Raw genomic sequence first — 26,896 nt, forward strand, 5'->3', positions numbered from 1 at the left:
TAACGATTCCCTGGAGTTCTTCAAGTTTGATCAGTCCTGGCAATTGACCACAAAAACAAAAGTTGATATAAACAAATACACTAAGTAATATCAAAGAATTATTATAGAATTATTTGAAATGTGAAGAACAAGATAATACTAAATATCCAGGGGCAGATCCAGAAATTTTTGAAAGGGGGGGGGGGGTTGTTTTGGATAGTATACCGGTATTAACCTCAGCATGGAGCTTTGATAAGAAAGTGAAAATGAATTAAAAACACTTGTTGGAACTATAACATTATTTTACAACTCTAATTCAGTAACATGTTCTATAAAAAATATGACAACTAATTCAGTCCTGACTCTATATTTACAATCTCAGTGGCACATTCAGACAAAATGTGTGTGTGTGAGGGGGACCTTGAGGCTCCCAGTGAGTCCAGGGCAAAGGTTTGGTGGGGATACAGTGGGCAAAGTCCTCTGGAGCTTTCAGATTCTAGCAAATTTGAAAGAAAGATTTTTTAAAACTACAAAACATAAATCCTAAGACTGCATCGATGTATTTTAATATGAATTTTACATTTAGATCATATACAGTATTATATTTTGCAAAAGATGGAAATCTATGATAAATGCTTCATTTCATTTTTAGTAAACCAAAATATTTAAGAATATATACATGTGTATACAATATATACATGTGAATTTTTCAAATCAATTTTTGATTTTTTTCTTTGTTGAAGAGGCCCAATACATGTATATACACTACATCAAAAAAAATTATTTTCCAAAATTGTTTTTTCTTACAATCTGATTTATTATAAACATATAGAAATAAATGCTTTTTATGATATTCTAACCGAGTTGAAGTGAAGAAAGTTCACCCCTGTTCATCCCCTAATATTTTTAGATTACAAATGCCATTGTGCATCAAATGTTCTCATTTTAGTATGCAAGAGTGTCACATGATTATATAAAATTTGCTTTACAGAATTACTCCTCCAGCCACACCCCCTACAGTGCGACCAATACAGCATAACACAAATTCACTGATCCCCAGTACCCCACCCAGCAGGATCAAAGTCAAAAGTCCCCCCACCACCGTCCCCATGACAACAAGCAAGTCCTACACCAATCTACATACCAACCTCCACATCAAAGTGGTGGATGTGGATGGAATCAACAAGTAGGTGGATCCAGGGTTTTCAGTGTGTGTAGAATGCTGGCTTAAGCTGATTTCATTTATTTGTTACATTATATCATTTAAAGAAATATCAGATCTATGTACTTAATATTGCTTTTCAGATTGCTGGATATAAAAAATGGAAGAGGGGGGGGGGGGGCAAAGTTTTGTCTTGATAAACAAACAAACAGTTAGAAAAATGAAAAAAAATGTATTTTGGCAGTCTGTTACGTCCAACATTGTGTTACTTTAGGTCAATTTTTAATTTTAACTTTCCATAAGTGTTGGGAAAATGAAAGGAAAATTTTGTTGGGGATGGGGGTTGGCAAAAGAAAGTAATTTTGTAAAAGTTCAAATCACAAGATTACCAAAGAATGTAATCACAAGATTATCAAAGAATGTAAGTACTATGGGAAGTTGGTTTATTACAATTATTCTCTGCCAGTCAAAACTAGATTTGGTCAAAAATAAAAAAATAATTTGTTTGATGTACTTTGACCAATCCATCAAAATTGCCCCTACCTAATGATTTGAATTCTTTTTAATTCTTTTGTTTCTGGGGAAAACAAATCACCCATATTGCTTTTAAAGTTCAAGTTTATGATTTCTCTTAGATGCTTTTTTAGATTGAAAGGTTTTACAGCAATAAATATTAAATCTGTCTAGTAGTTTTAGTGTATAATGAAAACATCAATTAATTGCTGTCTGTGATTTTTATATTGTTTATCATTGTGTTAGATAATTAAAAAAAAAAAAACTATGCTACTTACTTACCTACCTTGAAAAAGTGGGTCGAAGTGCATCAAACAAACTTTCTAATGATGGCCTAGGCAACATTCTTGTTAAGTTGGGACAGACTATGACATACATGTACATCATTTAGGATAAATTCAGGGTATTTTCAATGGTTGAGATTTCTCTGAGAGATTTCTTGGTGTCTGAGTTTTCTCAGTGTCTGAGATTTCTTGGTGAGTGAGATTTCTCTTTGAGATAAAGCTGTGTCCAAGATTTCTCAGTGTCATATAAGATTTCAATATTTGTCAAACATGCTTATTGTAGATCATCATTGCACACATTACTATTTTTTCTTGAATTTTAATTTTTTTCCTTTTCTGGTGATTAGCTGCACGGCGCTGATTTTGGTGTGTTTTCTTGTCTTTTAGATTTAACAAACACTTAATTACTAGACCGTCCCATCCGCCCTTGATTAAGTCCTATTCGGAAGAGTGAGTGTTACTTGTGGTGTGTTAATTAAGGCATAATTAACATGGAATGTCTGATCATCGCTTCTTTTCTCATTAAAATCTTGCTGATTGTTCTCTGAATTTGACTATTTGGCTTGTAGTTTCTAGTAACTTTTCTTATTACAGCTGTTCAATATATCCTATAAACATTAAGAGGGAATTCTTAACATATCAGAGGAATGTATTGTTAACAATATTATGTACTTGAAATTGTGTACTAGGTTTACTTAATATGTGTTCATGTATTAATCATTTTAGTTGGTAATTTTTTTTTTTTAGACAGCACAGTTTCTCAAGCTTAGCTGTTAAATAGATTGAGAACTTTAAGTTCGTCATGCAAAATGTTTGCTTGATAAAAATAGATATCAGTTATACTTACATAATAAACAAGAGATTTGCAATTGGAATGAAACAATCTTCTACTCTAGCCTATTCTAAATCTAGAAGCTTTAAAAACATGCACATTTCCAATACTATTTTACTAATGAATGCATTTAAATTGAACTCCTATGGGATTGTAAAACATTTAAGAAAGGAAGCGTATTTCACTGAAATGTACACTGAATACCTAAATCTGCACTGTAATTAATTGTATGTGTCAATTAGAAGTCATCACATTCCATATTCACTGTGTATGTCAATGATGTACTGTTTGTATTGCGACACAAAGTAACACAAGAGTTACCCCCATTGAATTCTATTACTTAACTAAGAAAATTTCAGAGGGTATACCATAACTTTATATATCAGTCAGTACTGTATCGTTAAATTTTATTTATAAAGATGATAGTATAGTTCAAAAAAGTTTATTACATGTTGCAATTAATTTCAAATTATTAATTTGCTTTGATGAATTAGTGATTCATATTAATTAGAATTTAGATAATTGAGTGGCTCCACTATTGTCTTACAAATTGAAAAAAAATATTAATGCTAGTCTTGTTTACAGAATTTGGTAAATAGCTCACCCATAACAAGAGTATGAAGTGCACTTAACAGTATTTAGTGTCAACAAAATATTTATTTCATCTTTGAAGCTCTTTTCACTCAGAAATGACATGTATCATTTCCATTAATAATCAATGTACAAGTAATTTAAATAGCGCAAGACATTAACTTTTAAGCATGATTTTAGCATAGAAAAATGAGAACTTTTAGTAAAAATCTAAGCCATGGCTTAATTTTTATAATAATATGAATAGCTAGACAAAAAAAAACAACAACTTGCATTTCTTAATATGAAGTGTTGAACAGACATGGCATTGTGTTTAACTACAGGCGAAGGAAAAGGCCAGATCTGACGCTGGACAACACACATGTGGTTAGAAGGCCGTCCAATGAGGACCCCCACCCATCACCCTCACAAACTTCTCCCTCATATCTAGACAGTGAGTATACAGAACTGTGTGTTTGAAAAGCTACCCCATTTAGGACCTACCTGTCACAGTCACAAACCTCTCATACATGTACCTAGGCAGTCACAAACCTCTCATGTTAGATAGTGAGTGTACAGAATTATCCCAGACAAACATTACAGACATTACCTCCAACTTTATACATACTTAATATCTCATTGAATCATGAACAAAACCTCCACTCCTTACACCTCTACACTATAATTCTACCGGTACTTAAGTAACTGTTTTCATACATAAGACATGTATTATGTTACATTTTAGTAAACTATAATAACAGGAATCTATTTATGGTAGATTTTACAGTGTTACCAGACATCTTTTATCTGTGCACATTAGCAGGGATTTATTGTAATGCCAGTATTTCTTTATGTTTCAGATAACCTCAGTATTCCTCGGTCTCCTAAATTTGTTCACAGGTTTGAGACTTTTTAGCAAAATTTTGTAATTATTAATTCAGATTGAGTTTTAATTGATGTTTTTCATGCATGAATAAGGTTAGGATGGTCAATTTATATTATGGAGTAACATTAATTCTCTTGTGAAATAAGGTAAATATACAATGTACAAAATTGTAAAAAAGGAATATATTTTAAACCAGAATGCCATTTTGATGATAATGCCTTTGTACTTATTTTTTGTGAATTCTGCCTTGTCCTAGGATATCAAACACTTTTAAGATTACAACTTGTGACTTCTGTCATAAACAAATGTTTCTGGGATACAAGTGTAAAGTGTGCAAGTAAGGGAGCTAACTGTTGTTAAAGTAGAACCCATGTTGTGAGATTTCAGATGTGTAAAATGTTTTTCAGATTTTCCTGAAAGCATGAAAGATGAATTTGGCTAGTAAATATATTGAATGAAAGACATTTTACACATTGATAGCTTCAGAAATGTTGTGGTTGTAGATTTTTTTTTTATATTACTTTTTTTAAGCTACTTCTACCTACACAAGATCACTCCAACCTCACTTTTTGTGTTGTGTCTTTAGTTTCACTTTGCGTTGTGTTCTATTCTAGATTTAAAAAAGGCTACATAATGAGTGGTACATGTGAAGTCTGTTCAAAGCAGATTTACTTCATGGGAAAGACGTGTAAAATTTGCAAGTAAGTTATGGTGCCCTGTTTTAAGTTACAATGGGTCGTACTAATCTGTTATCATTTGGTAACAAATGGTAGTGAACAATCTCAACAGCATTAGAGCTAAGTAGTCTTAATAGTTTATCAAATGAATGGAAACTATAGCTTTCATGGGCTTGTCAGAAGAAATAAATAAATTTTTATCAATATAAAGTGATCCTTCAAAATTAATGAAATATTGCATTCTAACATTTAAAGGAATTAGATATTTCTGTTGTTTACACATTATTTTCATCATGTTTTGCTTTACCATATAAATAAGGGCTATCATGGATGAGAATTTAAGTACCAGACTTCCATTAAAAAAATTCTGAATTTTATGCAATATCTTTTCAAAAGTGAAATTTTAGTGAATCATTTATAAACAAAATGCACCACAGTTTGGAAAATTTAATTTCTGTATATATGTGACTCATGCTGAATTAAACATATAACGGAGACTACATTATACCATGCTCAGCATGCTGGCTAGGATAGCAGACATTACATTATACTATGCTGGCTAGGATAGTAGACATTACATTGTCATGTGCTGGCTAGGATAGCAAACATTACATTGTCATGTGCTGGCTAGGATAGCAGACATTACATTGTCATGTGTTGGCTAGGATAGCAGACATTACATTATCATATGCTGGCTAGGATAGCAGACTTTACATTTTCATGCTGGCTAGGATAGCAGACATTACATTATACTATGCTAGCCAGGATAGCAGACATTACATTATACTATGCTGGCTAGGATAGCAGACATTGCATTGTTATGTGCTGGCTAGGATCGCAGACATTACATTTTCATGTTGGCTAGGATAGCAGAGCATTACATTATCATATGCTGGCTAGGATAGCAGACATTTCATTGTCATGTGCTGGCTAGGATAGCAGACATTTCATTGTCATGTGCTGGCTAGGATAGCAGACATAACATTTTCATGTGCTGGCTAGGATAGCAGACATTACATTATCATATGCTGGCTAGGATAGCAGACATTACATTGTCATATGCTGGCTAGGATAGCAGACATTGCATTGTTATGTGCTGCTTAGGATAGCAGACATTACATTTTCATGTTGGCTAGGATAGCCGACATTACATTATCATATGCTGGCTAGGATAGCAGACATTACATTGTTTGCACTGGCTAGGATAGCAGAAATTACATTGTCATGCTGGCTAGGATAGCAGACATTACATTTTCATGTGCTGGCTAGGATAGCAGACATTACATTATCATATGCTGGCTAGGATACCAGACATTACATTGTCATGTTGGCTAGGATATCAGACATTACATTGTCATGCTGGCTAGGATAGCAGATATTACATAATACTATGCTGGCCAGGATAGCAGACATTACAATGTCATGTGCTGGTTAGGATAGCAGACATTACATTGTCATGTGCTGGCTAGGATAGTAGACATTACATTTTCATGTGCTGGCTAGGAAAGCAGACATTACATTGTCATGTGCTGCCTAGGATAGCAGACATTACATTATCATATGCTGGCTAGGATAACAGACATTACATTGTCATATACTGGCTAGGATACCAGACATTACATTATCATATGCTGGCTAGGATACCAGACATTACATTGTCATGTGCTGGTTAGGATACCAGACATTACATTGTCATGTGCTGGCTAGGATAGTAGACATTACCAGTACATTGTCATGTGCTGCCTAGGATAGCAGACATTACATTATACTATGCTGGCTAGGATAGTAGACATTACATTGTCATGTGCTGGCTAGGATACCAGACATTACATTATCATATGCTGGCTAGGATACCAGACATCACATTGTCATGTGCTGGTTAGGATAGCAGACATTACATTGTCATGTGCTGGCTAGGATAGTGTAACTGTGAGATAACTGAAAGTATATATTGTGGTTCCTATCACTGTCATTCTACATTATAATAACACACAGTGATGATTACATAATGAAATATCTGTAAGGAGTAAGTCTTCAAAATGTCTACAAGTATTGATATTGCAGGGAACCATTGCAAGTCTAAGAATATTTCATATGGAGTTCTATTAGTGACAGCCCTTATTTGAGTATAAGTGTACCGATTTTAGCAAGAAAAATTTATATTTTAGTTCCTCTGGCACAATAGTTAGTGCACTACTGAGTACCATTTGAATGTAGTAGGAAAATAACATAATTCATGTATATATGCAAAATGTACAGCTTTGTGTGTCTAGCTGAGGTGTTCATGATGATTTCTATCTTGAAAACCTTTACTATACATGTATATCCATTGTTGTTGGTGGTTTTGTATAATATAACATTTGTCTCTATATTTTCTTTATTTAGAACAAATTTTGAAAAGTTTAAGTTAAAACATTTGAATCAAATGATATTTTGAAAATAAAAAGAAAATTTCATTTATTAATCATTAAGTTTGTTTAGCTTGTAAAAGTTAGAATTATATGAAGTTGTTAATTTTTCTTGACTTTTCAATTTTATATGTATCAGTCTTATACTATAATGTCTGTAAATATCCTTGACTTTTAGGTTTAAATGTCACCGAGACTGTACAAGTCGTGCCCCGTCACAATGTTTACCAGATTTCTATTCCTTAGACCATAAACACAGAGACGGTAAGGAAATATCTGATAAAAAAGAAGTCAAGAAATTATTTAAACAATAAAATGCTTTCTTTGGTTGTTAGTATGGAAATTAATGTTGCAGCTGTTGCAGAAAAAATACATAACCTGCATAAGTGGGTTATGTTAATTTTTTTCTACAATAGCTGCAATGTTAATACTAACAAACAATGAGAGACATTTTATTGTTTATATTTATATCTGTATAAACAATCATTTAAAGTAGGATTAAATATTATACATGTATTATTGATATGTACGTCATTGTACGTTTCATTGATGGAAGAGCCACTACTCTAGAAATCTGTACAGGAGATATGCATAGCGGTATTTACTGACTGATAAACGACAATGGTTTTCTTAGAAAATAAACATGATTAAGGAGATAATATTCAGTGGATGTAAATATAGTAAAGAAAAGGCTTATGTTACACTTATCAAAAGAAGAGAGATTGACTCAATCATGCTAGGGTTGGACACTGGTACTTGGTATCCGTAACATACTGAGTAGTTGTTTCAAGATTACTGGTAAAATACCATTCCATTTAATATCGGTACCCGTATCGGTATTAAATCTTTTTTTTTCTATATATATTTAATGCTTAGGGTAAATTCAATAAGCCTTAATAGTTTCCAAAATAAAATTATAGATATTCCTACTCGTGTGTGTTGTAAGGTTACACTAATTAACAAAATTAGGCATACTGGGCTTTGCTTTGTGAGTTGTTTATCTTTATAATTAATAACTGATGAGTACACTTTTCAATAACATTTACATTGGCACTGCTAATTATATTTTGTTCTTATAAATTATTACAGATTACAAAATCAAATTTAGTTATGCTAAACAATGAAACCGATTACTCCCCAAATTTTCCTGTACTCATTGTCAAGTCATCTTTTAATGTTGCTGTAAAAAACATGGGTCTTAGACTCTCAGCAACTGCAAGAAGTGGTTTGTAGCAAACTTGTCATAATTGTGAATCTATTCAAATTGTACATTATTGTTTTAAATTATATTTACCTGTTTACTTTCTAAAATTTGTTTCTTACTTTTTCTTAAAACTTTTCAATGAAAACAGAAGTTATAAAGATATTACCTATATAATAATTATGTTGTCAAATCATATTTTTCAACAAAAAATATGAAAAGATCAAGGTATTATTAAAAAGTATTGTATCATTTCAAAAATACTGGCGTGGTATCGTAACGTTTCATTCTTAATGGTATCTAATCCTAACTCATGCGATGTACTTCTTTTAAAGTCCATGATTAGAAAATGAATTTAAAGTAGTTTAAAGAATAAAAGTGTCTGTAACATATTTAAGAGAAAATATTTTTTTGAATTTATGATACCCATAACTGTTATTTACATGCTGATGTATTAATATTTATTAAGATTACAATAAATGATTTGATTTACATTATTCCTTTATTTACATGTAGGTTCACCCAGTCCAAGTGCAGAAAGAAATGGCATTCATTTAAAACCCCATAAGAACAGTTCAGCTCCCGCTTTCCATAATACAGATTCCGGCTCCAATCCATCGTCATGTAATTCTTCCACCCCCTCCTCCCCCGCAACCATGAGGTATACACCCTCCCCTGCTAACACACAGGACTCTACAACTTTTGTTTATCCAGGTGAGGATTTTAACAATGTTATATTTTTTGACTTAGGTAAGGCCTAGTTTATTTTTTAACTTTATTGTTTAAGGCAGTGTAAAGTGTATTGATGACTTTTATTATTTTAGATAATGTAAAGTGTATTTATGACTTTTATTATTTTAGATAATGTATAGTTTTCATGACTTTTATTATTTTAGATAAATGTAGTGTATTTATGACTTACTAGTATATTGTGTTAGATAATGTATAGTATATTTATGACTATTATCATTCAGTATTTATTAAAACTCTTGACAGAGATTGTAAAATCCAGTGCTGATGGTGAAGTCTTCGTAGGAAAAGATTCTTCAGTGTCCAGTAGTAGGTCAGTGTCCAGCATAAAGTAAGTGTCCAATTAGTAAGTCAGTTATCTGACAAAAACAAGCAACTCAGAAATATACTAGGGGCAAACTGCTCAATCTGTATTCAGGTCCCGGGATCATGAAACATCTTAAGTAAAAAAAAAATGTATTTTATGCTCACAAATAATTTAGAAATCAATCAGTCCAAAATGAATATGCTTTTCAACTTTGCATCATTAAACTGCTGTTGTGTGCAAATTAAGAGTTTCAGTTCTCAAGAAATATACAATTATAGATGATTGAAATTTTGACTTAAGTGCAAATCTATTTCATGATCCCGAAGCCAGGAGTTAAAAAATCCTTTAGTTTAACAAAATTTTTTTAGAAATAAGTATAAGTGCATAAATTTTAAGGCTATAATTTTTTTGATTTGCCTTTTAAAATGATTTTATAAGGACATAATTTCATTTTTTGATAAAAATAAAACAGAATAACACTTTTTGGATGTGTATTTTGTTAAATATTTCATTTTGTTTACTTTTATTTCATTATTTTTACAGAGATGTCGTTGGTACCAATACATCAGATGATAGCAACAAAACATTAGTTGATGTAAGTAAAAATAATTATCTACAGAACGTCCTATACTAATCAGGTACTCTCACCATTCCATTAGCTATGGAAGACTCTGGGGCTCTGTTAGTAAAGCTTAACTATATACAGAATGTCCAATGCTAATCAGGGACTCTCACCATTCCATTAGCTATCAGAGACTCTGGGGCTCTCTTAGTAAAGGCTTAACTATATACGGAATGTCCAATTCTAATCAGGGACTCTCACATTCCATTAACTACCAGAGAAGAGTTCTCTACACTTTATGGATTTTGTGCATTCCTTATTTATTGGAACACATTATTAACATAGGTTTATGATTAATTTTTATTATGTGATCTTGTATTTACAAAATGTTTCTGAATTATGATCCTGCCCCATAAGTAGTAATAAAGATATATAATTAGAACCCTGCTCCTTGGTTGCTCTATAGTGTGTCCATCCAATCATCCATCTGTCCATCTGATTTCATTTGTCTGGAGCATATTTTCTCTTTCCTTGGCCCAGGGGATTTGCACGTCACCCCTATAGTGCCCATTGGTAGAGGGTGTGCAGTGATGTTGTACCAATTTTGTATTAAAAGATCAGAGTCAGAAAATCTCTTTGCATAAAAAAAATCCTTGTTCTGAGTATGTTTTGTCTCCTTGCAGCCAAGTCAGGCTCTTTCTTCACCCATAAAGTGTCTGCAGAGGGTGTGCAGTAACCTTTAAGCAATTTTCCAATAAAAGGTCAAGGTCTAAAAAAAATTTTGTGTGAAATCCTTGTCTTATTTTCTCTCCCCAATTGGGCTCATTCTTCACCCTTTAGAGTGCCTATGGGTAGAGTGTGTGCAGTGAGCTAGAACCAATTTTGTAGATGAGAGGTCAAGGTCAGTCTCTTTGCAAAAAAAATCCTTGTCCAGAGTATATTTTCCTTCCCCTTGGCTTAGTCAGACTTAAATTCATGCATAGAATGCCCATTCGTAAAGAGTATTCAGTGATGCAGTGACCTTTAACCAATTTTCTATTCAAAGGTCAAGGTTGAAAAACTTCTTTCGTAAAATCCTTATCTCAAGCATATTTTCTTTTCCCTTGTCCCATTTGGGTTCACCTATGGAGTGCTGATGGGTAGAAGATGTGTATTTACTTGAGCCAATTTTCTAGATATAAGGTCAAGGTCAGAAAATATTTGTGTAAAATCCTTGTTTGGAGCATATTTTCTCTTTCCTTGGACCAGTTTGGCTCATACTTCACCCATAGAGTGCCCATGGGTAGAGTGTATGCAGTAAATGTGAACCAATTTTGTAGATAAAAGGTCAAAGTCAGAAAATCTCTTTGCATGAAAGTCCTTGTCTAGAGCATATTTTCTTTTTTCTTTGCCAAGTCTTACTTGAACCACCACTAGAGTAACTGCAGGTAAAGATGGTGTAATAATCTTGAAGCAATTTTCCAGATCAAAGGTCTAGGTCAAAAAATCTCTCTGTGTTAAATATTTGTCCAGAGCATATTTTCTCAACCCTAAGTAATTGACCAAGTTTGGCTCATACTTCACCCATTAGAATGCCTTTGGGTATAGGGTGTGTATTGACTTTAGCCAGTTTTCTAGATGAAAGGTCAAGGTGAGAAAAACCTCTTTGTGTTAAATCCTTATGTCCAAGCATATTTTCTATTCCCTTGGCCCAGTAAGCTCAAAATTTATCCATTTGGTAGAGGGTGTGCAGTGCCCTTGAGCCAAGTTTTTAGTTTAATGGTGAAGGTTATAGCAAATCTCTGTAAAATTCTTTTCTTGAGCATTTTTTTTCTCCTTTTGGCCCCAGCTGACTCAAACTTCACCCAAAGTGTGCCCTTGGATAAAGAATCTTTCATCCTAATGTCCTTTGCTATGATATCCATCTCAATGATGTCTAGTTCTTACTCTTATTTATAACATTTGACCTCTTTATTTACCTAAATTTTGTCTACATGTGTTGTAGAGTTTTAACGAGTATTTTGTCTATGTATGTTGTAGAGTATTTACCTGTATTTTGTTGTAGAGTATTTACTCTATATTTTGTTGTAGAGTATTTACTCTATATTTTGTTGTAGAATATTACTCTATGTTTTGTCCCTGTCTGTTGTAGAGTATTTACCTGTATTTTTACTCTGTGTGTTTTAGAGTATTTACTCTTTATTTTATTGTAGAGTATTTACTCTACATATTCTGTCCCTGTATGGGAAGTAGAGTATTTACTCTATATTTTGTTGTTGAGTGTTTACTCTATATTTTGTCCCTGTGTGTTGTAGAGTATTTACTCTATATTTTGTCCCTGTGTGTTGTAGAGTATTGACTCTATATTTTGTTGTGGACTGTAGAATATTTACTCTATTTTTTTTGTGAACTGTAGAGTATTTACTATATATTTTGTTGTAGAATATTTACTCTATATTTTGTTGTAGAGTATTTACTCTATATTTTGTCTCTGCATGTTGTAGAGTATTTACTCTATATTTTATTGTAGAGTATTTACTCTATATTTTGTCTCTCTGTGTTGTAGAGTATGTACTCTATATTTTGTCCCTGTGTGTTGTAGAGTAATTACTCCATATTTTGTTGTAGAGTATTTACTCTATATTTTATTGTAGAGTGTTTACTCTATATTTTGTCCCTGTGTGTTGTAGAGTATTTACCTGTATTTCGTTTCTGTGTGTTGTTGAGTATTTACCTTATATTGTGTTCCTGTGTGTTGTAGAGTACTAGGTACTCCATATTTTGTTGTAGAGTATTTACTCTATATTTTGTCTCTCTATGTTGTAGATTATTTACTCTGTGTTTTGTCCCTATGTGTTGTAGAGTATTTACTCTATATTTTGTCTCTGTGTGTTGTAGAGTATTTACTCTTTATTTTGTCTCTGTGTGTTGTAGAGTATTTACTCTATATTTTGTCCCTGTGTGTTGTAGAGTATTTACTTTATATTTTGTCTCTGTGTGTTATAGAGTATTTACTCTATATTTTGTCTCTGTGTGTTGTAGAGTATTTACTCTATATTTTTTCCCTGTGTGTTGTAGAGTATTTACTCCATATTTTGTTGTAGAATATTTACTCTATATTTTATTGTAGAGTATTTACTCTATATTTTGTCCCTGTGTGTTGTAGAGTATTAACCTGTATTTTGTTTCTGTGTGTTGTTGAGTATTTACCCTATATTGTGTTTCTGTGTGTTGTAGAGTACTAGGTACTCCATATTTTGTTGCAGAGTATTTACTTTATGTTTTGTCCCTATGTGTTGTAGAGTATTTACTCTATATTTTGTCTCTGTGTGTTGTAGAGTATTTCCTCAATATTTTGTCTCTGTGTGTTGTAGAGTATTTACTCATTATTTTGTCTCTGTGTGTTGTAGAGTATTTACTCTATATTTTGTTGTAGAATATTAACTCTATATTTTGTTGTAGAGTATTTACTCTATATTTTGTCTCTGTGTGTTGTAGAGTATTTACTCTATATTTTGTCTTTGTGTGTTGTAGAGTATTTCCTCAATATTTTGTCCCTGTGTGTTGTAGAGTATTTACTCTATATTTTGTCTCTGTATGTTGTAGAGTATTTACTCTATATTTTGTTGTAGAGTTTTTACTCTATATTTTGTTGTAGAGTATTTACTCAATATTTTGTCTCTGAATGTTGTAGAGTATTTACTCTATATTTTGTCCCTGTGTGTTGTAGAGTATTAACTCTATATTTTGTTGAATTGTTGTAGAGTAATGCATCAGAGAAGACTTTAGAGAGGGAGGATTCTATGGATAGTCAAGATGGCATTATTCACCACTGGGATCGTGGCAACAGTGTATGTACAATATACATCTTACAATTCACTCAAACCTCAGTGTATGTACTAAATATCTAAATATGAATCACTGTATAGATGTAAAGTAAGTCTGAAAAAATATTAATGGAAACCTTCATGGAAGTACAGGTTATCTACAAGTGTTTATATAAATTTCAGTGTAAGTGCAGTATATCTAATAAATTAATATGAACCGCATTTTACTCCAAAGTAAAAATTCACTTAAAACAAATCAAATTATTCAAAGTGGATGCTTGAGTTGTGTAGAGAAAATACAAATAATAGTTAACATGTATACTGGTATCTCGATATATCACAGTACTTAGTTCTTTTGCATAAAAAAATTTACTTTGATTTTTCATCAAATACTATTCATAAACCAAACAAAGAACTAATTTTTAGTGGCAAGTTATTTTCAAACCTTACTTCCTTTAATTTGTAGTCTATTTTTAAAACAGGAAGTCTTATTTTCCTCCGAAAATGGAGAGTCTCATTGTATTACAGTATTGAAATACACAGAAGACTGGAGCTGTCATGAAGTGCAATATTTGTTTTTTTAATTCAGCATGTGAATTTACATGCAAACTAAACAATAATAACAACTTAAGGCTTTCAAGATGTAAACTTCATTATGGTTTTTACTAGATTTATATATTCAATAGTTTAAAAAGATTAAGAATGGGAATAGAAGTCTGCATCAGCACATGAGTCAACATCAGACAACAGACAGACAGTCCATTAACAAAAAGGATATGTGCTATGTATCCTTATTTTTAGGATAGTTAGATGACATTGATTTCACAAACAACTGTAAAAGGGAAAAGGGGGGGGGTTAATTATTTATTGCCATTCATGTTGTGTAGCAATGTCATACATTTAACATTGTGGGAGTGTGGAGTATTTGATCTTGCTCACTGTTTGGTATTGTGGGTAGTACTATTGACAAAATCTGCCCAATTTTAAGTTTGACTATGTGTGCAGAGAGATTCATGTACTATGTTGATTTTGGTTTGCAGCTTTCTGTAACGTTAAAAGAATGGGATATTCCATTTGAGCAGTTAAAATTAATGGAAAAAATTGGAACAGGTCGATTTGGAACAGTATACAAGTAAGTGATGTGTAATTAAATGTTTGATCTCAAGTTATTTTTGCCCTTCAGGATAATTTTGCTCTGCTTTAGATTTAAACTCTACTACCAAGAAAACTTCGCAAGAAATATATGTAATTATAAAGAATGATTTATTCTAATTCATAAGTTAAGATTTCAGTCAAGTCTGTTTGATTTTAGGGGTACATGGCATGGTCAAGTAGCCATTAAAATGTTACATATGGATCCTGACTCGGACAACAACCAAGCTCAGCTCTCAGCATTCAAACTTGAGGTAATTTAAATCAAATAAAGGTAATTCAAATGAGATCAGCTCTTAGTTTTTGAGCTTGAGGAACATGTAATTAAAAAAAGTCTCAGGAACATGTAGTTTGAAACTCAAGAATCAAAGGAATATTTGTTCAGAATATGAAAGATAAGTGAATAAAATATTACAAACAAATATTTAGCAAACTTCAAGTAGTTGTTGACAAACTTATATTTAGCAGGCTATTCAAATTGTTGATGACAAACTTATTTTTAGCAAGCTATTCAAGTAGTTGTTGCAAAGATCAGGTGACCAAGATCAGAAGCATTTCTCAAAAGGAAAATGGCGATTTTAAATCATGTTTTGTTTTGTTTTGTTTTTGAATTTTGAGTTTCACTAGAAGCAGCATAATAAGAAATCAAACGAATCTGCTAATATTAAAAGCAAAAATGATGATCTAATATAGGTTTATGTGTAATGTATGTAATACAAGAAAGAATATGAAAGGACTTAGTGTAATGATTATGTTTGTAAGTCATTAAATACGGGTTTTGTGACCTACATGTACATATATTAAGTAGTGTCAGACACACAGTCTTAATGCTGTAAAAATGATGTAAGGAAATCCACCAAAAGTGAATTTGTAATGTGGGATGCACATAATGACAGGAAGTTGCTTAATCAGTAGGTCTCACCAAGACAGGTTTAACTATAAGTAGTAAAAATACATGTTTTAATTCACATTTTTATTTAAAGGTGGCTATGTTGAAGAACACAAGGCATGAGAACCTTCTACTGTTTATGGGTGCTTGTATGAAACCCCCTCAGCTTGCCATAGTAACCAGGTAAACTGATCAAGAAACTGTACAACAGTTCATTGTACAGAGAAATGCAGTAACTTGTATACCAGAATTTAGATGTATGGATGGAGAATACAGATATTTATGTCCTTTGTTTGTTTGACAATTACTGCAGTGGTCAAACTTTCTATACATGTGTCTGTAGTACTGTAGAAGTACTTTTTTCCGAGTGGTATTAATTATACCCCTGCTCCTAAGGAGAGGGGGTATTCTGTTTTACCCTTGTGTGTCTAACTGTCTGTGTGTGTGTCTGTCTGTCTGTCCACAACAAATTTCTGTCGCAGTCATCTCAGCAACTACTCATCGCAGATGCTTGAAATTTTAGCACACTGTTTGTTTAGGCATGGCCTATGTTGGGATTCTTTTTCTACGAATCCAATATCCAATGCCAACTTTCTGTTTATGTGTGCATCTGTCCTTACCAAATTTCTCAGCATTTTCTCAGCAATTACTCTTCGCAGATGCTTGAAATTTTAGCACACTCTTTGTTTGCCATATGGTTGGATTCATTTTTGTAGTAATTCAATGTCAACTTCTTGTTTATCCCTGCATCTGTCAGTACCAAATTTCTGTCGCAGTTTTCTCAGTAACTACCTAAGGCAGATGCTTGAAATTTTAGCACACTCTTTGTTTTGCCATGCCATATAGTGGGATTCATTTTTGTATGAAACCAATGTCAACTTCCTGTTTATGTGTGCAGCTGTCTGTACCAAATTTTCAAAAAGTGTGTGATAGAACCTTTTGAACAATATGAATGATTCCATAATGGATTTATATTGTTAGTACATATCATATGATGATGTACAAACAAACACAATATATTTCTAACAAGATGCTTTGGCTCTAATGTTTTGTTACTGTGGGCATTGACTTCCTGGATAAACTTTAATGATGATAAAAAAGATGAACCTTAAGTGAAAAAAAATCCTAGTAAGTACAATATTTCTTTAACTAAACTTGTGTAAATTCACATGAGAGTGTATATCCACACCAGAGCGTGGGTATTACTAGTAAGCATTGGCTCACAGACTTCTTGTTTACACTGTATATGCGGTCACAAACTTTCCGCAGAAATTTAGTCCCAACATACTTAAAGTACGTTTAAGGCATATTAGTGGCAATCTAAGAAATCCACACAATTTTTCTTCCCGTATTTGTAGTATTAGATGTATATGTATGAATGGTTGACAGTCACTGCATGTAGTTACTGCAGTGGTCAAACTCTCTATACACATGTCCATAGTATTAAGATGTATGGATGGAGAATACTTGTATTGATGTTGTTTGTTTCTTTGACAGTTACTGTAGTGGTCAAACTCTTTATTCATATGTCCGGACTAATGCTCGGGAAAAATTCAACATGAACAAAACGATTCTGATAGCTCAACAAATAGCACAGGTAAGATTTTTTAGTTTGTGGGTTATGCCTGAGTAATGATACGTACAATCTCATTTTAAAGTCTAGGCAAGTTTGAACACTCAAAGGTGTTCTGCTTACTGTGAATTTGTTGATTTTGTGGGCATCAACTTTTGTGCTTCTATAAAACTGACAATATCAAGAAAAAGGAGATAGTCACCTTAAAAACAAAAAGTATCACAGATAATTCCTCTTTCATACCTGTGAAAATCAACTTTTAGTATGATGTTTGTGAATGATAAAGAATAATGATTGTTTCATTTGAATGTATTTTTATCTGCTTTCTTTTGTGCAATTGACTGAAAGCAGCATTGTTGCTCCAAAATGAAAATACAAGACTTCAGAGTACAAGATTGCAAATAATTTGAGTTTTAGCGTACTTGATTCTGACAGTCCAGTGCACCAGGGAAACAATGGAGGTGACTGGTGACATACTTGATTGTGAGCCGATATTGCACATGCATCAATTCGGGTGACCTGATTGAGCCTTAAAAATTTGATAGACTCAGGTGGCTTCAACATGGGATCCTTGGAGATATTAATATCAAAAATGATTTATTTTAAGATGTGAAACTTTTGATCGAGGTACCCTAGTGAAATGAACATGATTGTGTAAGGGTAGTCCTCTTCTATGTTAGGTAACGTTTTATGATAGAAATACAATATTTCCATTACTGTGCAATAGCCAGGTTGCTTGATTCTAAGCCCATAGCCATGTTTACCTGGTTTAATTTGGCTCGGCCGAATTCTATCAGAATCAAGTATGCCATTTATGACATACTGTTTAATATATACATGTATATTACTTATCAAATAAAGTGAAATAATGCACCTTTTTAAAATACAGTTGAACTTCAGTATCTTGAACACATATTTCGAATACCATGGATATGTCGAAGTGATTTTTAAGTCCCAAACACTTATTCTTTAAGTATTTTACCCTGGATATCTCGAATACTTGGATATCTCAAAGTTTTTCCTTGGTCCCTTCGATTCCGAGATAACGAGGTTTGACTGTAATTTGTTCTGCTGCAAAGATTGTAATATTGAAATGTAAAAAGTCAAACTTTGTCAATTTTCATCCAGGGCATGGGTTATCTACATGCAAGAGGAATAATCCATAAGGACTTAAAAACAAAGAATATTTTCTTAGAGAATGGCAAAGTTGTGATTACAGACTTTGGATTATTTAGTGTCACCAAAATATGCCATGGCAACAGGTATTGTTTTTATTCATAGATATTTATATTTCTGTGTATCTGAACATTCTTAAGCCCCCTTCATGTGTGCTCATTTACTCACAGGTGTAAGTTTAACACACAAATTTTACTCCTGGCATGCAGATGTCATTTTTGTGATGCGTTCACTTGCACTAGCAAACTGTTTACTTGTTTAGGTTTTTTTACTTGTTCTTCAACTCATTGGTTTCCTCATGTACATGAATTTAATCGAACAGTAATTTGTTTTTTGTTTTGTTGTTTTGTCCATGCAGTTCTTCTCCCAGCCATTTCTTGTTCTAATGCTACTGAAGTAATATTTGGACTTATCAACACAGTAGAAGGTCACTACTTACTCTTTCTAATGTGGGACATGTAATTTTTAGCTCACTTCGACAAAGTTGAGATGAGCTTATGCTATACCCCCACCCCATGCTCATTGATGTGTGCAGACTAAACAAATTGATCACACCCAGTAAAAAGTAAACACTAACAATAACGGAGCTCTTGCCCTGTTTACAAACAGAAGTATCTGACATGATGTTATGAAGAAGGTCGTTGACATTTAATTCTTAGAATATTCATATTAATTCAATTCATTAAACTGAAGTTATTTTTTGACTGTGTCCAGGCCCCTTTAAATGGTTGCGTGTAAATGGGGCTTAAGAAAGTTCATATTATTAATTGTGTATGTGTTTACGATTGACTCACTATGATCTTATCGCAAATTCAATTTTTTATATCTTTAAAATTTGGCCAACTGATGTAAGAATAAAAATGTGCACTGTAAGTTTTCTATGTAAACGTTCCAGGAAATTTAATTGGATAAATATGTTAGAGGAAATATGATTGGATTATTAATATGATATAAGAAATTTGATTAGATTATCATATGAACAGACTGTGTTACAGAAAATTTGATTGGATTATAAATATGTTACAGAAAGGGTGACTGCTTACACATTTCCCCTGGCTGGTTGTGCTATCTTTCCCCAGAGGTCATCAGATGTCTTCACTCGGGGAGATCCAAAGTTGACCTACCATTTTCAGAAAAGTCTGATGTTTATGCATTTGGGTATGCTTGTACATGTACTTCTTTTGTGAATTGAAAAATCTTATGTTTAGAAAATATTTTATTTAAATATTTTAAATCTTATACAGATACTTGTAATTAATTGGGGTTTGCAATAACAGTTACATGTACATGTAAATGTTACCCACTGGTTAAAAGTTAAGATACATGTATTAAGTTTGGTTTCTTTTTTATGGCGTCGAGCTCTAGAGCTTGATGCATCCCCAAAAGAAAATAGTAATACATGTAGCTATAAATCAATTTCTTTGAAAATGCTCACAATTGATAATAGCTTGAAAATAAAATTGCATCAATTATATCTATAATTAATTCTGTTACAAAACAAAGATGCTATGTTTTTTTTCACACAAGAAAAACGTGATAGTTGTTGCGGATGAATTTCTAAAGAAAGGGCGCGTCCAATGACATGAATAAGGTTTCAGAACGATAACAACCCAACAGACAGTAAAACATTCAACCAATTTTATCATTAAAGCCAAAGAGTTAGGTTGTGTAGATGCAATTACTTAAACAGCGCTTAGACATTGGCAATTAGGAAAATATTATATAAATCTGAATTTATAAAATAATATATAAATTCTTCATAGTTCTTCAACTGACTGGAAAGAGATGAGTTTTTGATATTCAGAATGACTTTAACATGTCGAACGGTGTCTGGTCAATTCGAACCCAGCTCTATTCGGATCATGACATACATGTAAGGCCCCAAGACTATAATAGTTGACATTTTGTTCACAAAAATTTTTGTTAGGCTACCTGAATCATACAATTGACTTTCACTTTCTTCAAATTCAAAAGGATCTTTTGACATGCATTGTTTTTCATGTGCGACGCCGTTGAAGCCTTTCAGGCTTTTGATAAGTAATATTCTCTAACAAACTTTTTTTTTTACACAGAACAATTTGGTATGAATTGCTGGTAGGTGATTGGCCTTTCAGAAACTTAGCACCAGAGTGCATCATTTGGCAAGTAGGAAGGGGGATCAAACAATCTCTTGGGAGTGTAATGGCATCAAAAGAGGTCAAGGTCAGTATTTTTCTGGGTAATCAACTTGTTTTGCTGCAGCTTTGAATAGTGTATATATAATGTGAATTTAGTCTGTACAGAAGCAATATTTGTGTAGCTTTGTCAAATTGTGATACTTTTGCATACTTACATATACATTTGTAACATAATTTAATAACATATTCCATATATTGGCTATTAAATGTAATTGCTATGTACTCATAAAGTTGTGGATAAGTTGTTGTTTATTTCACAATTTTGGGCACATTTTTTGTTTTCTTGTACTGCTTGCTAGTAATGTTTTGCATTGAAAATTGTTTAAAACAGAAATACAGAAACAGTTGTGTCACCTGTGTGCTGGTAGTGTGCGATTGGCTTATTTAATTACTCACACTGATTGTTGTCCCCCACTTGCAAAAACATGGGGACATTAAATCTTGTTCATCTGTCTGTCTGTCAGAAAAAACATAAACCTCAGTCATAACTTCTGAATGAGAAAAGATAGGGCTCTCATATTTCACATGTACATTACATCTGACAAGACCTTTCCTTACATGTATGTACTATAATTTTTTGATTCTGTGACTTTGACATTGAAGTTTGACCCACTTTTCAAAAATGTTAACATTGGTAATAATTTTTGAATGAGAAAAGATATGGCTTTCATATTTCACATGCATTACCCATGACAAGGCCTTTCTCTGTGTATTATAATTTTTTATCCCCATGACTTTGACTTTGAAGTTTGACTCAATTTTCAAAAAAAAATTAATATTGATAATAATTTTTGAATGAGAGAAGATAGGGATTTCTTATTTCACAGTTACATTACCTGAGACAACACCTATTAGGGAGTACTATCCTATTTGACCTTGTGACCTTGGCCTTGATCTACTTCTCAAAATTTTTAACTTTGGCTGTAGCTTTTGAATCTGAAGAGATAGAGCTTTCATATTCAATTTACCTGTGGCAAGATCCTCCCCATTGAATGTATAATTCTATACCTCACAGCCTTGACCTTGAAATTTGACTTGCTTTTCAGAAATTTTAAATTTGGCCATAACTTTTGCACCTGAAGAGACTTTTATATTTTTCCCATTTGCATTACTTGTGACAAGACAGATTCACATGTACGAGTCTTGACCTTATGACCTACACTAGTTTCACTTTCAAGAACCTTGAACCTTGGCCATAACTTTTTGCATCAGAACATGTTGCTTACAAAATATAAAATATTTCTTTGCATGATGGACAGACAAGCCAGGACAGACAAAACAGTTACAATATGCCATAAATCATTGCACCCAAACCAATAAAACCCATAAGTTGGGTACCACAATTCTCTTAATTTGTTTGTTTTCTTTCATATATATCATGAATTAGCTACAGAACTGTAGCTCTTTGGATGAGAAAATTTGGAAAGACAAACCAAACAAAGCTTCTTAACAAACTTCACAAAACAGGGCATAATTTGTCAAGTAAAAATAGAAGAGGGGTAAGGGTGGCTCAAAGTAGGAGATCAAAGATTTTTATGAGAATAATATGAAATACACTCGAACCTCTTTATCTTGAACTCAAGGGGACCCAGATTAAACTTTGGGATATCCAAGGATTTGAGATAAGCAAGTAGTCGTGACTGCCAACTCACTTTGACATACCCCTTGTATTCAAGATAGTAACAAAGTCCAACTTTATCTTTGAAAGTCATCTCAAAAAAGTTGCCACAATTATTCATATAAAAAAGGAAGCATCGACATCCCCATGTTTGTTCAAAACGTAACCTTGGGGACTAGTTTTGGGGGAATTGAACAATTGGGGAACACGGTTTTTATACAGAAATATACAATATGAACATCTAGAAGAACAAGAAAACTAATATTTTTAAAGTTATCATCCTTTTATATTCTGTAAATTAAAATCTTTGAAATCCTAAACTAATGTTGAAATGATAATTAGAGGTTCGTGTATCTACATGTACAAAGTTATTGGTGATACAGGTGAGCATTTGTAGGCAATTGACCTCTTGTTCTGAAAAACAAAAAAAAAATGATTGAACAGACATTTTAGAATCATTAGAGGGAATTCCAAATATTGAATAATGTATATGAATGGAGTTCAGATACAATCTGCCAAGACTTAGGACAGAGGTAGTGCACAGATGCTTTAGAAGTTCCTGAATTCACATACTGTACACTGTTTTGTTAGAGAAGGAGGATATATTGTATTGACAATGATTTAAGAATATAAAATGAATCCAGAGAAGAACAAAGTTAAGATTATAACGATCCCATTCACTTAGCACATTAATATTAGAGGAATGAAAGGAATAAGACACAGGTGACACATTTTGACCATTGTGAAGCAGGTTAGCTTCTGACGACCATACTTATCATTTTCTCCTTTACAGGATATATTCTGCTATTGCTGGTCGTTCAAACACTCTGATAGACCAGAGTTTAATCAGTTGTTTGAACACATTCGCAAACTGTCCACTAGGATCCCACCCAAGTCATTTAATTATAGGCGTTCCTCTGATCCAGTGGTCCTGGGTGCCAGGCCCCTAGGGTAGGGACTAATACCGTGTCATGTAACCTACCCTACAGTCTAAAGCATGCTGCATGTCCTTAATCTCTGATAACTGAGTTTCCTTCCCCACAGAACTGTGTGGAGTGTATATACCTTGAAATGTAGATACTGTTACATGTAGTTGAAGGGAATTATTGAGATTATCTAATTTCCACCATATTTTAGTTTACTGCACAAAGCATCAGGTCTGCAGTGTTTTTAGAATTCTAACATTTCATGTCTATTTTGTAGTGTAGCTTTTATTTTCATACAGGCATGATTTACATTGCTGACATCACTTTTATATTGTATATCTAAGCACTTTTTGTTTTACCGATTATGTTTGATGTGGTATGTTTTATTTTTCCTTTCACTGTATGTGCATTGACTTGTGCTTTAGTATTCCGTGTGAACTATTTTTTTTTATATTCTACCCATATATGGATTGTTTAAGTCCTCAGTATAGAAGGGCACAAATATTAAAGTTGTTTATTGCATCTAGTTCAATCTGTGGAAACTCGGAAAGAAGAGCATTGAAACTGAACATTAACTAGTTATCCACAACAGAACGGGACACAATTACGCTTTCTTCACAGGACTGCAGAATATAATTATGGTTCTTCATTTGTACTGAACTCAAAGTTGGTGATGTAAATTAGAATTGATTAATGAAACCAAACTTTGAAATCAATCAGGTTTTTTATGAATGTTTTGGACATTATTACTTTGTTGCACCTTTAACACGCGCTGACATAAGGTCTGAAACCCACCAAAAGATGTTCATAAAAACGTGTATTTTATGAATGTAACATGTAAACATTGAAGATTTCTCTAGACTATAAATTACAGTTATGCTCTAAATTTTCTGTATGCCAAAATAATTAAATCATTTATTCAGTAGCTAAAAACAAGGATAATATGTTGGCCCTCGATCAACATTGCTTTTGGATCACGCTGGGTTTGAATTTGATTTATTAGATATTGTATTTATGACATGATAGTAAACATTTATCATGAAGCATTTTATTTGCTTCATCAGAAATAGTTTGGTGGACTTTGAAATAAAACTGCAAGCTAGATTCAAAACATTTTTTTTAACCATTATGCTTTTTTGGGTGATTGGGTTATACATGTAGTGTTTCTTCTGATAAATAAGTCTGTAGATTAATATGACAATGTTTGACTTTAAATCACTATACATTGTAAGAGTTACCACACAATGAGAAGAAACTTAAATGATAATATTAAGAATTGTTACAATTTCATATCCAAAGTATTGTCTATTACTAAATAGAGTTATTTCCCATTGTGCCAGTATAATCAGATTTACTTCCCTTTAACAGGATGTTCTGATGATCTGCTGGACGTATCAGCCAGATGACCGACCACATTTTAAACATCTCCTGAAGGCAGTGGAGAGACTTCCTAAAAAGCGCCTAGTCAGGAGCCCCTCTCATCCAGTCCACCTGTCTCGAAGCGTGGATTCTGTGTTCACGGCCTAAACACTCATCTGGAACCATGTCTTTCTTGTAGGATAACTGTGATAATTAATATCTTGACACAGTTTAGTAGTAATACAGGTCATCAGGTTAAAAAAAAGCAGTGGAGGAATTCCAGTAGACTTAATCAATGAAGACAATTGTTTATGGTCTAACGGAGATTCACAACTATCTACCACAGTTTAAATTGTTCAGAATAAAAAATTCTGGTACCCCATCTTAATATGACCAAATTTATTTCTCTCCCATTGTGGTCTGTAGTCATGCCTGATGTTCCATAGAGACAAAGAATGTGAATCAAGCACAGGTTTTAGGGACATGACAGATTTGGACTCCTAAGTGCTTTTATTTTGTGCATGTTCAATGATTGTTATTTATTTAACTTCATGCTTTTCACCCTCATCTGATTCCATTCCAGACCTGTGTGAGAAAAGTGTGCATTTTACATGTGAAAAATGCTCAAAGTAAATATAACTGAGATGTTGAATTCAATTTTAATGAAATAATGTTTTAAGGTTTCACTGTTTAATTCTGTCCTAATTAAGTTTTTTCCCCCAACTCCTTTCATTGTTGCTGTATTTTTGAAACTTTGTTATATATTTAATATGTAAAACAAAATTTTAGTTTTTATTTTTCAATCTCAAAATATTGATTAATTTTGTATTTATTATGACAAGGATGAACATGTGGAAGTGGGAGAGAATGAAAGTGCTTTACAATGACATTCCTAACTTTTCATGTGACACTGCTTTTCCAAAGAGCGTGTCTGCAGAACATTCAAAACCTTTATGCAAATGTGATATATTTCGCGCCATGACCATTAGTTAGCAATGTATAGGTTTGAGGAGTTGTAGATAATTATGAATGACTTCACAATGTGCATTTTTATCATTTTCAAATAGACTTACCATTCACTATTCTCTATGGTCAGTAGTCTTATAAAAATCACCATGGAAACATTTTTATATTATTATATGTAGACACTGGATATAGCATAATGACTGTGTTATTATTTATTACCATATAGTTTATTATTTGTACATATCATTTTTTTTTTATTTTTTATCCTCAGATAAATGTATTTTAATTTCTGTTTTTTAAAACAAATTCAAATATTGACTGCAAAATTCAGTGAGTCATTTTATTCATTACCATTCTTGATAAAACAGAGTACAAAAGTTCAATATTCACCCCAATAAACCTTTTGGGTTGTAAAAAATTGGAATCGGGGCTTACTTGATCTGCCTGTATCAATAAGCATGACTTGTCTGTAAGGGGGTTGAATTAAGCATATAAAATGTGCATTTAAAAAAAAGGGGGGGAAGTAATATGCAATGTGTTCTCTATGATTCAATTAAATTCTTTTAGTTTATGTTAATATTTTCAGCTTAGCAGGGGGGGGGGGGGGGGGGGGGGGCTTATTTTATGACTTGGATGGGTGCATATAGGGTTATATGTGCTGATGAGGTACCTCTGAATGGTCTATTCATAGCACAAGTTTCCTTGGGGTAGGATTCATGTTAAAGCAATATATTTCAAAGGCATCAGTGGGGAAAAATCATCATAGAAATGGATTTATGCATCAGTAATTTATGATTTTGCAAATATATATGTACCTATTTGTACATAGGAAACATCAGTCAAACTGCTTTTTAATGCAGTGAATGGCATTATAGACAGACAGATTTTAGTTACCATTGACATAGCAGATTTGAAAAGTCCTGTGACTTTTGGAATTTAAGAACTGGTTAAATGGTTTTTGGTCATATTGAAACTTTGTAATTCTGATTATCTAAAGGATGGTGAGTGATATTTGATTTTTGGCTACCTACAGGAAAGTTTTTTAGATGTCTAGATAGCTCACCAATTGACTCTTTTCTTGTGACAGCAATGCAATGCTTTACTTTGTCCGTCATTGTCATTA

The 26,896-nt window shown here is 32.7% G+C and overlaps 1 protein-coding gene across 5 annotated transcripts in view; it reads left to right on the top strand.

The window, feature by feature from the left end:
* LOC133197544 (kinase suppressor of Ras 2-like) overlaps positions 1-26,365 on the top strand; it is a 35,941-nt gene extending 9,576 nt beyond the window's left edge. The window contains exons 5-23 of one of the 5 annotated variants that reach the window (XM_061333629.1): positions 971-1,165; positions 2,326-2,388; positions 3,685-3,794; positions 4,201-4,240; positions 4,841-4,927; positions 7,490-7,575; positions 9,029-9,226; positions 9,509-9,593; positions 10,113-10,164; positions 13,875-13,961; positions 14,978-15,069; positions 15,250-15,343; positions 16,073-16,161; positions 17,476-17,575; positions 18,680-18,813; positions 19,754-19,885; positions 20,800-20,929; positions 23,316-23,473; positions 24,817-24,933. In XM_061333629.1, coding sequence (XP_061189613.1) covers positions 971-1,165; positions 2,326-2,388; positions 3,685-3,794; positions 4,201-4,240; positions 4,841-4,927; positions 7,490-7,575; positions 9,029-9,226; positions 9,509-9,593; positions 10,113-10,164; positions 13,875-13,961; positions 14,978-15,069; positions 15,250-15,343; positions 16,073-16,161; positions 17,476-17,575; positions 18,680-18,813; positions 19,754-19,885; positions 20,800-20,929; positions 23,316-23,473; positions 24,817-24,826 — 1,942 coding nt within the window. In that variant the 3' untranslated portion in view covers positions 24,827-24,933. Of the gene's footprint in view, positions 1-970; positions 1,166-2,325; positions 2,389-3,684; positions 3,795-4,200; positions 4,241-4,840; positions 4,928-7,489; positions 7,576-9,028; positions 9,227-9,508; positions 9,594-10,112; positions 10,165-13,874; positions 13,962-14,977; positions 15,070-15,249; positions 15,344-16,072; positions 16,162-17,475; positions 17,576-18,679; positions 18,814-19,753; positions 19,886-20,799; positions 20,930-23,315; positions 23,474-24,816 lie in introns of all 5 variants that reach the window. The other 4 variants (XM_061333631.1, XM_061333630.1, XM_061333632.1 and 1 more) reach the window with 4 other exon arrangements.
* Positions 26,366-26,896: the final 531 nt, after the last annotated feature.

The sequence above is a fragment of the Saccostrea echinata genome, unplaced genomic scaffold (genome assembly GCF_033153115.1).
Source record: "Saccostrea echinata isolate AGI-Se365-2 ecotype Australia unplaced genomic scaffold, CSIRO_AGI_Sech_v1 ptg000030l, whole genome shotgun sequence".
NCBI lineage: Eukaryota > Metazoa > Mollusca > Bivalvia > Ostreida > Ostreidae > Saccostrea > Saccostrea echinata.